This window comes from Amaranthus tricolor, chromosome 16, assembly GCF_026212465.1.
Source record: "Amaranthus tricolor cultivar Red isolate AtriRed21 chromosome 16, ASM2621246v1, whole genome shotgun sequence".
NCBI lineage: Eukaryota > Viridiplantae > Streptophyta > Magnoliopsida > Caryophyllales > Amaranthaceae > Amaranthus > Amaranthus tricolor.
Window position 1 is genome coordinate 1090504 of NC_080062.1, and position 14497 is coordinate 1105000.

Genomic DNA, 14497 nt, shown 5'->3' on the forward strand with positions numbered 1-14497 from the left:
TCATTTTCAAAAGAAACAAGTTAAACTTTATAATTGGGCCAAAATATAGGTGCAGGGAACTCACTTTAACCCAAAAGGTTTAGCCTAATAAAAATGGTCTTATCATGAGATCATCGTGTAGCTGCATGGCTCTCCACCTCTCTAGTATACCACTCCTTTTATGTTATATCAATCAATTTGCCACTTAATTTTTATGAACTTATAGTAGTTGTTAGAATATAAATTTTTGAGTAAAACAAAATCCTAAAACACTAAATTTAATTTTGATTTTAAAACGCTAAAAGTTATAATGTTCTGAAAATTGTCATATATATTACTAAGCGCTGCTTAAACTGTTATTTTGCTAAAATTTTGTATTTATGTTCATATATGTAGAGTCTAATATCATTCACCCTCCATCTTATATCAATCAATTTGTCACATACATTCATTCACCCTCAAATGCTCTCCACACTTATTTTCTACCTCTTTATTACAACTCTTGCAAATTCCATTACAATCCCATTTGAACAAGACCACATTCTCATCAACTTTGGCCTACCAAAAAATTCTCCACAACTTATCGATAACCCCGGTGGTACATGGCAGAGCGATCAAGACTTCATCCTCACTTCGCTATCTGCCACCAGTAACTCCATTGCTTTTGCAGTGGAGGCTACAACTCCCTATAATATGGCCCGAATATTTCGGACCACGACAACATATTCCATACCTGTTACTACGTGGGGGCCCAAACTAATCCGCCTCTACTTTCCACCCCTATCCATATCCTACGACATCATAGATACCAAATCATCTTTTCTTTCGCTCACAATTAATGGGTTTAATATTTTGCGCAACTTTAGCGCGTACGCTGTTATGGCCCACGCTAATGCGCACACCAACACCACCGCGCCGGTAACAGACGGTCTTGTAAGAGAGATTTACATCTCTTTAGACGAAGGAGAGGGGCAAAGGGCTATAAACCTAACTTTCTCACCAAGTAACCCGGATGGATTTGGGTTTATAAACGGGTTAGAGATTATATCTGTGCCGGATGGGTTGTATGTTAACCGTTCGTCATCCAATATGGTTCCATATCTTGAGGGTGGGTTTCAAAATTATTTGAATAACCCGTTTAATTTTTCGGATTCAATAGCTATGGAAAATATTATCCGGTTGAACGTTGGCGGGCCGACTGTGGATCCGAGTGAGGATTCCGGACTTCGCCGGACTTGGTTCGGCATAGACGATGACTACATGAGGTAAGTTCAACAATATTTTTCAAATTTCCTGAATTTAATTTTAGACAATTGTCTTCTAATTTTCTTTGTTTCACCGATAAACTTAAACTATGTGGTGGATAGATAATTTTGGGTCACCAGGAAGTAATTAATTTATTAGTGTCAAGTAAAAAAATAAATAGTATTTTTTTCTTACAAAGTTATAAATTACTTTCTTCGTTTCTTATAAAGTTTCCATAAGGAATGTAAATGAAAACAAGAAAATATAATATTTTCGATAATGAATATATTATTTTATCAAATAATAATTTTATTTAATGAAAAAAAGTATGCACCATATATAATTATTAAAAAAATTGAAACAAAGTCATTGAAAAAATTATAAGAATCATAACTAATAAAAAAATATTTTTATAAAATTAATGAGAAATATGTAAGGATCATAAGAAATATACAAATGTTAAAATGAAGTTAGTGCCTAGAAAATATGTCACAATTATAAGGATTATTATTAAAATATTAAAATAAGATTGAAAAGGTTATTTTTATTTGAAATTTATGAAATAAAAATAAAAAATTCTTTAAGTAACAATAAAAATGCAATCTTCATAGCTCTATACTTATGTGATAATATGCATTTTCAGTATTCAACCAAAAGAAAAAGAAAAAAACAATTTCTAAGAATTTTTTTAAGTTATTAATTTTTTAAGAAATTAAAAATTTGATAGGAATTTAAGTATTTATTTGTTGACCAAACAAGCTCTTGGTAATATAATTGACCAATATGTCGATTATAGCAGTGACATCTTTGACTTGTGTGCAGAGTTTGAATGTGTTTACTACATCACACACTAATATGTATATGTATACTTGTTTCTTCCTGTGTTTGCTAAGTTCAATGCGTTTATAAGATCTCAAATACAATAATATGACCAATAATGTGTTTGCTAAGTTCACACACTAATATGTCGATTATAGCTCTTGGTAAGTATTTTATAAGATCGAGTTAAACATAATTAAAAATACAATAATATGATATTATATTGATATGTGTGGAGAGACGAATAAAATAAGATCTCAAATGGTTATATATTTTTCTCATATAATAATCGCAATATTTAACATACTATAGAATAAAGAACAATGTAAAATTATTCTATAAAGCATAAAAAAAACGGAGGAAATATGCAATATAGAAGTATTATCACGTCTCTTCTCACTATAGGCTACAAGTGTGCATCATGCAATACAAGTCTTCTGTATATTTGAAGTATATAATCCCACTTTAAACGTTAGATGAATGAGATTCTAATTCTTAACATGACCTTTTGAAGTCATATCAAGTACTCAATTTATCCAAAAGTTTAATTAGATGATTAAGTAATCATTTTAAACTGCAAATACAATTTTAAATTCGGAATAATAGCACTATACTACTTTTATGTACTTATTTTATAATTATATATATATATATATATATATATATATATATATATATATATATATATATATATATATATATATATATATATTTATTTATTTATTTATTTATTTATTTTTATTGATTATATTGAGTTGTACCTTAGCTTGTGTTGAACACATGTAACTTTGCTATTGTATTTGGTTTCATTCGTCTCTTCTTTGCAGTGCTCTTTTTATTTGAGCGTCGCTTTGACTGTATCCCTCTTGCCCTGTCTTCAGATGGGGTGTAGGTATGATTTGTCGGTCACGAACCCACAAACCCAGTCCTAAGCGGAATCTATCGTATATGATGGTAAATTGATTAATTTTATTTTTATGTTATACATGATCAGTTATGGTCTAAACTCCACAATATCCTACGACGATACTACAATCAATTATACGGTTGCAACACTATCGTATACGGCGCCAGAATTAGTGTACTTGACAATGAGGGAGATGGGACCATATGTTGGAGAATTGAAGAAAAACCAAAATTTGACATGGTTGTTCGAGGTCGATGTTGGATTTAATTATCTTGTGAGGCTCCATTTTTGCGAGTTAGATTCCACAATCAACAGCAATGACCAAAGAAGTTTCGACGTTAGTATCAACAATCAAATGGGTGCACATGATATTGATGTTTTTGCGCTAACTGGTGGCATTTTCATTCCAATGTATCGAGATTTCGTTACGCTCTTTGAAGGTAGTGATACCATCATAGCTAGTGTCGAAACCAGAGGTCTTCTTTCAGTGACACTTACTCCCGACCCTACCACAACGTAAGTTAATCATTGTTTTTTATGGGTAAGAAATCGAGAATCCGGCCCCTGCATGAGGAGGCTAGGAGTCAAGCATTGATTTTCCCCTGGGTTAAAAATTGAACGCCTATCATAAGAATGAATGGAAAGACTTTTCTACAATACATTTGCATAGATTTTAACCAAGTCAAACTCACTGTCTTTGACGGTGTTTTTTTAGTCTTCTAACCCAAAAAATTACATTTTTAGCCAATGTAGGTTTAAAATCGCTATTTAAGATAGCAATTTCACGAGAAGTTTAGTTTTCAACTGTTTTTACCTGAAGCCCATTTCACTTTTTTTTTTTAAAAATAAAATTTTTTTTACTAATAATTAATCATTAGGGTAAAAGTCTTAAGCTAATGATTAAGACCCCATGATATAATAAATAGGGTAAAAATCATTAGGGTAAAACAAAACAAATATTCATATAATAATTAATCAGCTAATAATTATTTTCATTAATATAAACAAGATATATTTCATAATAAATACAAATATATTTACTGTTGTAAATATATATTCTTGACATAATATTTAAAAAAGTTGATGTTGTTTCATATTAAGAAAATTAGGATAAGACTTTTTGTCACACTACAATAAATTTTTTATTTTTTAATTGTTTTAAATAAATACACAACAATATAGTTAGAGTTTAGTTTTCAAATTTGCAATAATGGTCAACTGTTGCTCTGTGTTTTTAGGTATAATGATGTCATGCTCAATGGATTGGAGATTTTCAAGTTAAGTTCTTCAAATGGTTCTCTTGCTGCACCAAATCCTACTCTTGCTGCACCAAATCCTACTTTCCCTTTACAAAGTAATAATCTTATTATTTGCCGTTTAGACTTTGTCAACCTTTCTAATAATAAGATTTGATTCTAATATGTTATGTGAGAAATGGGCTCTATCAGTTGCAAATATATAATAAACGGAGGAAGTAGAATTCCAGCCACAACCATATGTTATGTTAAAAATTGTCTCTATCAGTTGCAAATATATAATAAACGGAGGAAGTAGAATTCTAGCCACAACCATAAGCATATATAATAAGTTGGGGCTCCATCGACCACTGGTCTGATCACGCACTTACATGCTTCAGGCATGTCATGTATAGGTTCAAGCCATGTTTGATCTAGTACTAATAATTGATAGAATATATAACGTACATATCTCGAGGCTTTAATATTAGTTTAAGCTTTTGGTTGTAACTTCAAGATATATTATATATTTTGTCAGTTGATAAAATATTCAATAGAATATCCCAAGATTTTAGCTATTGATTTGGGTTAAGTATCCTGTCATTAGTTCAGATAAGTTCCAATTAGAGTTAATTACCTAGATTGAATTTACTACTATAATAAAAGTATTATTTTTGAGATTAGATTTACTACTTGGAAAATATCTATTTGCTATTGTGTTGATCACTTTTGTGATTTCGAAAACCCTGACATCATCCTGGCCCTTCTATGTATTTTAAAAAAATATATAACTGGATTGATTTATGTCTAAGTAGTATAATGCTCTTGCATCTTTTAAATTTGTTACATCATAATCTCCAATTTGATGACATTTTGGCTAAAATATAATAAAATGCAAAGAACAGAGGAATGTTTAATGGTTATCATTTTCATCATTATTTCTTGCAAAAGTTTCACTAAACAAATCTTGGTTGCACATTGTAGGACATGAACATGGTCTAACCAAAATCATGATCATCTTCATCATACTTGGTAAATTCATCATTTCCTATCCATCTTTGCTCTACTTAAGAAGTTTTAGATTTTCCTTTCAACTCTTGTTCGCAATTAGTAACTGTGAACAGCTTCGTGTAAAAAACACTTGCTGCCTCCTTTTTTTGAACAAAGGAGACCTGGGATACAAACCCAAATCTAACATCATATCAGAGTTTGCGCATGTTAAAGTGTCCATTATTATTCATATGTATATCATTCAACATCAGAAAAAGAGAAACAGAATATGCAAATTAAGAAACTAGAAGAATAATTTCAACTACACTATAAATTATCGTAAACGTTCTTCGAACTTATAAGTAGATTACAAAAATTCAATATTCTAAACAAAAATTTAAAAAAAGAACCCTAAAAAATTCTACCCAAATTAGAAACTAATTCAATTAAATTAAAAAAGTAAACTAATTTATAGAGAATTTGGACAATTAAAATCAGCCTTGGTTATAACTTGAAATTCGGGCCTCCCATTTTGAATGTTTCGCTTTCATTTAATATTATTTTCTATATTCCAACAAAACTATCAAACAACTTTACACAGTGCAGTGGCATGCATACCACATTCATTGGTGTAGGTTGTGACTTTGATTCCAGCAATGCTTATATACTCTTCATTTTTTTTTCCTAAGAGATGGGGCTACATGGGAACCCCATGCTAACGAACTTGGTACACCTATGCTTTTACTTCAATTTTTATTTGAATTGTTCAGACTCATTTTTTTCAACTTGTGGTCTTACCGGTGAAGCTAACTCCTATGTGAATATTTTCTTTTCAGGAATTGGAATAGGCATATGCATGTTAATTGCACTAATCCTCTTGTACAAAAAGATGAACTCGCTGATCGAGAAAAGTAAAGAAATTGAAACATTGTTGAAACAACATGGATCCCTCGGTCCAAAGAGGCATACTTATGCAGATTTGAAGAGAATTACAAACTCCTTCAAAATCAAGCTAGGTGAAGGAGGTTACGGTATTGTATACAAAGGAAAACTACATTGTGGGGATCAAGTGGCAGTGAAAATTCTCAAGAGATCATCGAATCGAGATATGGATATGGTGGAATTCATCAATGAAGTTGCAAGTATCGGAAACACCAATCATAAAAACATTGTGAAACTCCTAGGCTTTTGTTACGAGGGTTCAAAACGCGCTCTTATATATGACTACATGCCTTGCGGATCTCTTGAAAAGTTCACACATGGGGGTAGAGACGAAAACAATCAACAACTCTCATGGAAAAGTTTATTTGAAATCGCGATTGGGATTGCAAGAGGGCTAGAGTACTTGCACCAAGGGTGCAACACGAGAATATTACACTTTGACATTAAGCCCCAAAACATTCTATTAGACGAGAATTATTGCCCCAAGATATCTGATTTTGGCCTGGCTAAGATATGCCCACAAAAGGACAGCATAATATCAATGTCAGATGCCAGAGGAACTGGAGTGTACATTGCACATGAGGTTTTCTTCAAGAGATTTGGCGGAGTTTCTCATAAATCAGATGTTTATAGTTACGGAATGTGGGTTTTGGAAATCGTTGGGTGTCGAAAAAATATTGATGCGAAATTGGAACATAGTAGTGAGCAGTATTTTCCGCATTGGATTTACAAGCAACTCGAGGAAGTTGAAGAGATCGATCAAATCGACACCACAAACAACAACGAGGGATCAGTACTCAAAAGGAAGATGGTTGTAGTGGGTTTATGGTGCATACAAACCAACCCCTTCACCCGACCAAATATGACTCGAGTTGTAGAAATGCTCGAAGGAACACTCGACTTGCTGCAGATTCCTCCGATTCCATCTCTTGCTTCTCCTTTGAGATCACACGAAATTTCTACCACTCTAGATGAAATCTTATTAGGTGGACTTTTTGTATCCTCCATTTGATGGTCTAGTTAGACAATGTAGCCATTATAGTGAGCTTTTTAGCTTTGTGTAAATGATTGTCTCCAATAAGTGCAACATAATTTGCTAGTTAATTCGCTTATGTTATATTTGGAAACGATGATTATTGGTTTAATTTCATGTTTGGCAAATCAATGAATTCAATTTTGAATTGAAGTCATTTCTACCATTGTATTAAAAGTAGATAAAGTTAAGAATGTGAGAATGATTCACAATCTTGTTATTTTCAAATTCTTTCTTTATGATTTCACAATTAAAATTTACAATTTAAAATGAATTTATTAGTTCCAAACACAACTTTAGGAAATCACCATCGATGATTTTATTCTTCTCCGCAATTTCTTGAAGTTGTAAAACAAACTGTAGGCCCCAAACAACATCCCCAACCGATGGACGTTCGCTACCTTGATTTGGCCTTTTAAATTCGGGTCTATGATAATATTTTTATAATTTTTATATGTACGTAGTTTAAGATATTAATAATGGCAAATCCTAATATTAAGAGGCGAACGTGTGTCTCAATTGAAGAACTCAATTTGCAATGGGTGTTTGAAACTTCTCAAAATATTGATTATAACTAAATTATCTCCAATCATTAAACATGGAACATGCCATTACAAGGCTTTTTCTCTAAGAAAAATGCATTTATAGAAATAAAAAATAGAATAAAAGTCTTTTCTTATTTATATCGATCTCATCGTAAACGGTCTTAAATTAGGCTAAATAGTCTTACTAAATTAGTTAACACATTCACTTTAGTACTCAAAATACTCACTTTAGTTGTTTAATACTTTAACACATCATTTTATATGCTAAAACTAACATTTTTTGAATATTATAGCACTCATTTTTGTTCTTTAAAAGAGTCAGTCAATTTGGTAGATGGTAATAAATGGTAGTAATGGAAATAAAAACTAGTGTAATTTTGATTGAAAGATCTCTTGGCTACCTTGATGGCCATGCTTGTCCAACTTCAATTATCTCATTTTCTTCATACAATTCATTCCAATGCATTACCATTGGGAGAGGTGGTATTAGGTGGTAATGAAAATTTGTAAACAAAAGTATTTTTTTGTGATCAAAGTTTCATCACCATGGGAATGACATGGAAATTGAGATGAAATAAAACACTATAAATCATTTCCATTATCACTATTTAGTATCACTAACCAAACGGATCGTTAATACCATATGATCGTGAGACAGTTTCATACTTGCTCTTGTAGCTTGGAGGAGAGTGGCATTATTACTGAGTGGGCTTTATATCATGGCAAAAACTTGGGAGAGACTGCCTCAATATGAGGCGGTACAATTGGGCTGGCCCAAAAGCTAAAAATTAAAAAAATAAAAACGGCGCAAAACCCCAAAATTAGAAAATAAATTTAATTTTGATTTTAAAGATATCAATTCTGACATTTAAGTGATCAATTTCAACTTAAAGTAAACCTTAGATAAATCAATTAAAATAAAAATATTTTTTTACCTAAAAGTGATCAATTTTGATATTAAAGTAATCAATTTCTATTTACAAGTTTATAACCTTAAATGGACAATTATTTAAAAGTCTTCAATTTTGATGTTAAAGTGATCAATTCAAACGTTGAAGTGATCAAAAAGGAGATCAATTAAATGATACAATTATAACTTACAAAAGAAACCAATTATATTTATGACCTTAAAGGTATCAATTATGACCTTTTGATCAATTATTGATCGCGTATAGTAAAAATTTATAATTAAACCGATTGAACTATTGGTCTCAATATAAGACGATGGCTCCTAAAACCTTCTGTTTTATCATTTCATTTTCTGTTTATTAAGCTTGATATCACTTGTGTTTCTCTGGGCCAAAAAATAAGGGCATAGAACTCATTATAACCCAAAAGGTTTAGTTACGAAATTTTGTATTTATGTTCATATATGTAGAGTCTAATAGCTATATGGGTTCTCAACCTCTCTAGGGTACCAATCCTTCCTTCTAATATCAATCAATTTGTAACATACTAGCTATTGGAATATATATATATATATATATATATATATATATATATATATATATATATATATATATATATATATATATATATATATATATATATATATATTTTAAATGTATAAGAATATCATAAAACGTTAATTTTGATTTTGAAACGCTAAAAGTTGTAATGTTTTGAAAAACAGTTACATCTACCACTAAACACTACTTAAAATGTTGTTTAGCCGAGCAATTACTATTCACAAATTCCTGTGTAGAGACGGTCTCACCATGAGACGTTCATCATACAAGGGTTGAATAACCCAACTAATACAAATATTAACATATGTGCTTCTTATTTTGTGGTCGTCTCATCGAGAAATGTTCTTTCACAAAAATAGCTCAGTATTATTTTATCCTTATTATTAAACTGCTATTCGAACAGCGCTCTAAATAAACATATGATAAATCAAAAATAATCCAAATTCAATTAAGGCAAACCATAACACCAATTTTTCTCACTTGTAAGAAATCCAAATGAATAAAATCAAAGTGAGTCACACCAATATTACAATTATTTGTTGATGATAGGAAAGCAGGAGACAAGAAGTTCATGCATATAAATCATTACTCTATTAATTTTACAATAATTTGTGAATAAATTATTAAGTAAATGAATGGAGAAGGTTAGCTAATTGGATAATGTGAACAAATATATATAAATAAATAAATAAATAAATAAATAAATATATATATATATATATATATATATATATATATATATATATATATATATATATATATATATATATATATATATATATATTTATTGATTATATTGAGTTGTACCCTAGCTTGTGTTGAACACATGTAACTTTGCTATTGTATTTGGTTTCATTCGTCTCTTTCTTTGCAGTGCAGGGTGTAGGTATGATTTGTCAGTCACCAACCCACAAACCCAGTCCTAAGCGGAATCTATCGTATATGATGGTGAATTGATTAATTTTATTTTTATGTTGTACATGATCAGTTATGGTCTAAACTTCACAATGTCCTACGACGATACCACATTCAATTATACAGTTGCAACACCATCGTATATGGCGCCAGAATTAGTGTACTTGACTATGAGGGAGATAGGACCATATGTTGGAGAATTGAAGAAAAACATAAATTTGACATGGTTGTTCGAGGTCGATGTTGGATTTAATTATCATGTGAGGCTTCATTTTTGCGAGTTAGATTCCACAATTAACAACACTGGCCAAAGACGTTTCGACGTTACTATTAACAATCAAATGGGTGCACATGATATTGATGTTTTTGCGCTAACTGGTGGCATTTTCATTCCAATGTATCGAAATTTCGTTACACTCTTTGAAGGTAGTGGTACCAACAAAGCTAGTGCCGAAACCAGAGGTCTTATTTCAGTGACATTTACTCCTGACCCTACCGCAACGTAAGTTAATCATTATTTTTTATGGGTAAGAAATCGAGAATCCGATCCCTGCATGAGGAGGCTTGGAGTCAAGCATTGATTTTTCCCTGGGTTAAAAATTGAACGCCTATCACAAGAATGAATGGAAAGATTTTCTATAATACATTTGCATATATTTTAACCAAGTCAAACTCGCCGTGTGTTTTTTTAATCTTTTGACCCAAAAACTTACATTTTTAGCCAATATGGGTTTAAAATCGCTATTTAAGATAGCAATTTTACGTGAAGTTTACTTTTCCAACTGTTTTTACCTGAAGCCTATTTCTCTATTTTTTTAAAAATAAAAAAAAAAATTCTTTTTTTTAGTTTGTTTATTTTTCTTGCCACATTTTATTTTATGGAAGTGGTCCCCCACCACGGAAAATTTTGTCATATACAAATTTTTCCTTACTTTAAAGTTAATCCAGCTTTATGCAATATAATTGATTTTACAATTTCTTAGTCTTTGTATTATATATGATTCATTATTGCAATTTCAAAAGAGCATATAGAGTAATTATTTGTTTGATAACAAGAATATTTTCCTTCTAAAAATACTTTATTTAATGACTTTTTCAAATTTGCATTGAAGTTGAAACTTTTCTCTTTTTTTTCTAGATATGACAATCTCTTGCTCAATGGATTGGAGATTTTCAAGTTGGAGATTTTCTAGATATGAATTTAACATCTTTACAAGGTAATAATCGATCGTCGAATAGTTCTCATCATTTAATACCGATTATCGGAGGCATCCGTGGTGCTATTCTAGTAGTCGCACTCATATCATCAATATTTCATAATCATTTTCCGAAGAAAAAAGGAGAAACAAAAATTCATGAAACAATGAGCAAAGATGATACTAGCAAGCTTAAGTGGATTTCGTCGTTGGATGATTCTGGATCTAATGCAACTACCGCTAGTGTGATTTCTTCTCTGCAGTCCGATCTTTGTCGACTTCTCTCATTTGCGCAAGGTAGGGTTGCTACGAACGATTTCGACGACGATTTGATCATAGGAACCAGTGGGTTCGGTAAAGTTTACAAGGGTTCAATAGATGATGGAGCCACTATTGTGGCCATAAAACGTCTTACGACAACATCGAAGCAAGGCGCTCGCGAGTTTGAAACAGAAATCGAGATGCTATAGAGACTACGTCACGTACATTTGGTGTCCTTAATAGGATATTGTGACAAACACGGTGAAATGATCATAGTTTACGAGTATATGCCACGTGGCACTCTTCGAGATCACTTGTTGTACAAGAATCCCGAGAGAAGCGAGAACCATACACCATTGTCGTGGAAGCAACAACTTATAATTTGTCTTGGATCAGCTCGCGGTTTGCACTATCTTCACGCGGGTGCTAAACAATTGATTATTTATCGAGATGTCAAGTCTACGAATATTCTTCTTGATGATAAGTGGACGGCCAAAGTCTCAGACTTTGGCTTTTCAAAGGTAGGACCCACTCCTGGTGATATGGGTCCTACCCATGTTAGTACCGCTGTTAAAGGTAGTGTTGGATATTTAGAAATCGCGATTGGGATTGCAAGAGGGCTAGAGTATTTGCACTAAGGGTGCAACACGAGAATATTACACTTTGACATTAAGCCCCAAAACATACTATATGAGAATTATTGCCCTAAAATATCTGATTTTGGCCTGGCTAAGATATGCCCACAAAAGGACAGCATAATATCAATGTCAGAAGCCAGAGGAACTGCAGGGTACATTGCTCCTGAGGTTTTCTTCAAGAGATTTGGCGGAGTTTCTCATAAATCAGATGTTAATAGTTACGGAATGTTGGTTTTGGAAATGGTTGGGTGTCGAAAAAATATTGATGCGAAAGTGGAACATAGTAGTGAGCAGTATTTTCCGCATTGGATTTACAAGCAACTCGAGGAAGTTGAAGAGATCGATCAAATCGACACCACAAACAACAACGAGGGATCAGTACTCAAAAGGAAGATGGTTGAGTGGGTTTATGGTGCATACAAACCAACCCCTTGACCCGACCAAATATGACTCGAGTTGTAGAAATGCTCGAAGGAACACTCGACTTGCTGCAGATTCCTCCGATTCCATCTCTTGCTTCTCCTTTGAGATCACACGAAATTTCTACCACTCTAGATGAAATCTCATTAGGTGGACTTTTTGTATCCTCCATTTGATGTTCTAGTTAAACAATGTAGCCATTATAGTGAGCTTTTTAGCTTTGTGTAAATGATTGTCTCCAATAAGTGCAACATAGTTTGCTAGTTAATTCGCTTATGTTATATTTGGAAACGATAATTATTAGTTTAATTTCATGTTTGGAAAATCAATGAATTCAATTTTGAATTTAAGTCATTTTTACCATTGTATTAAAAGTAGATAAAGTTAAGAATTTGAGAAAGATTTCACAATCTTGTCATTTTCAAATTCTTTTTTTATGATTTCACAATTGAAATCTACAATTTGAAATGAATTTATTATTTCCAAACACAACTTTAGGAAATCACCATCGATGATTTTATTCTTCTCCGCAATTTCTTGAAGTTGTAAAACAAACTCTAGGCCCCAAAAAACATCCCCAACCGATGGACGTTCGCTACCTTGATTGCGTACGCAGTAAGCTCGGGAATAATCTCACCGAATTTGCTTAGACAATGACTGCAATTTGGCCTTTTAAATTCGGGTCTATGATAATATTTTTATAATTTTTATATGTACATAGTTTAAGATATTAATAATGGCAAATTCTAATATTAAGAGGCGAACTTGTGTCTCAATTGAAGAACTCAATTTGCAATGGGTGTTTGAAACTTCTCAAAATATTGATTATAACTAAATTATCTCCAACCATAAAAGGTATTGCATTCCAATCTTTAAGCATGGAACATGCCATTACATTACAAGGCTTCTTCTCTAAGAAAAATACATTTATAGAAATAAAAAATAGAAATAAAAGTCTTTTCTTATTTATATCGATCTCATCGTAAAACGGTCCTAAATTAGGCTAAATAGTCTTACTAAATTAGTTAACACATTCACTTAGTACTCAAAATACTCACTTTCGTTGTTTAATACTTTAACACATCATTTTATATGCTAAACCTAACATGTTTTGAATATTATAGCACTCATTTTTGTTCTTTAAAAGAGTCAGTCCGTTTGGTAGATGGTAATAATTGGTAATAATGGAAAAAAAAAACTAGTGTAATTTTGATTGAAAAATCTCTTCGCTACCTTGATGGCCATGCTTGTCCAACTTCAATTATCTCATTTTCTTCATACAATTCATTCCAATGCATTACCATTGGGAGAGGTGGTATTACGTGGTAATGAAAATTTGTAAATAAAAATATTTATTTGTGATCCAAGTTCCATCACCATGGATGACATGGAAATTGAGATGAAATAAAACACTATAAATCATTTCCATTATCACTACCTTGATGATCGTGAGACAGTTTCATACTTTGCTCTTGTAGCTTGGAGGAGAGTGGCATTATTACTGAGTGGGCTTTATATCATGGCAAAAACATGGGAGAGACCGCCTCAATATGAGGTGGTACCATTGGGCCGGTCCAAAAGCTAAAAAAAAAATGGCACAAAACCCCAAAATTAGAAAATAAATTTAATTTTGACTTTAAAGATATCAATTTTGACATTTAAGTGATCAATTTCAACTTAAAGTAAACCTTAAATAAATCCATTAAAATAAAAATATTTCATTTTTACCTAAAAGTGATTAATTTTGACATTAAAGTAATCAATTTCTACTTACAAGTTTATAACCATAAATGGACAATTATTTTAAAGTCTTCAATGTCGATGTTAAAGTGATCAATTCAAACGTTGAAGTGATCAAAAAAGTGGTCAATTAAAAGATCAGTTATAACTTATAAAAGAAACC

General features: G+C 31.7%; 1 protein-coding gene and 1 pseudogene across 2 annotated transcripts; both read left to right on the forward strand.

The window, feature by feature from the left end:
- Positions 1–336: 336 nt before the first annotated feature.
- LOC130802221 (probable receptor-like protein kinase At5g39020) lies at positions 337–7338 on the forward strand. 2 transcript variants are annotated; one of them, XM_057666150.1, is made up of 5 exons: positions 337–1244; positions 3038–3466; positions 4189–4304; positions 5170–5217; positions 6012–7338. In XM_057666150.1, the coding sequence occupies exons 1-5, from the start codon at positions 442–444 to the stop codon at positions 7127–7129; spliced, it is 2514 nt and encodes an 837-aa protein (XP_057522133.1). In that variant the 5' UTR covers positions 337–441; the 3' UTR covers positions 7130–7338. The 2 variants fall into 2 exon arrangements, with proteins under 2 accessions (XP_057522133.1, XP_057522134.1); XM_057666151.1 differs by lacking the exon at positions 5170–5217 and having other exon boundaries at positions 338–1244.
- A 3936-nt stretch (positions 7339–11274) lies between these two features.
- Positions 11275–12948, forward strand: LOC130803296 (probable receptor-like protein kinase At5g38990; annotated as a pseudogene).
- The last annotated feature ends 1549 nt before the right edge of the window (positions 12949–14497 follow it).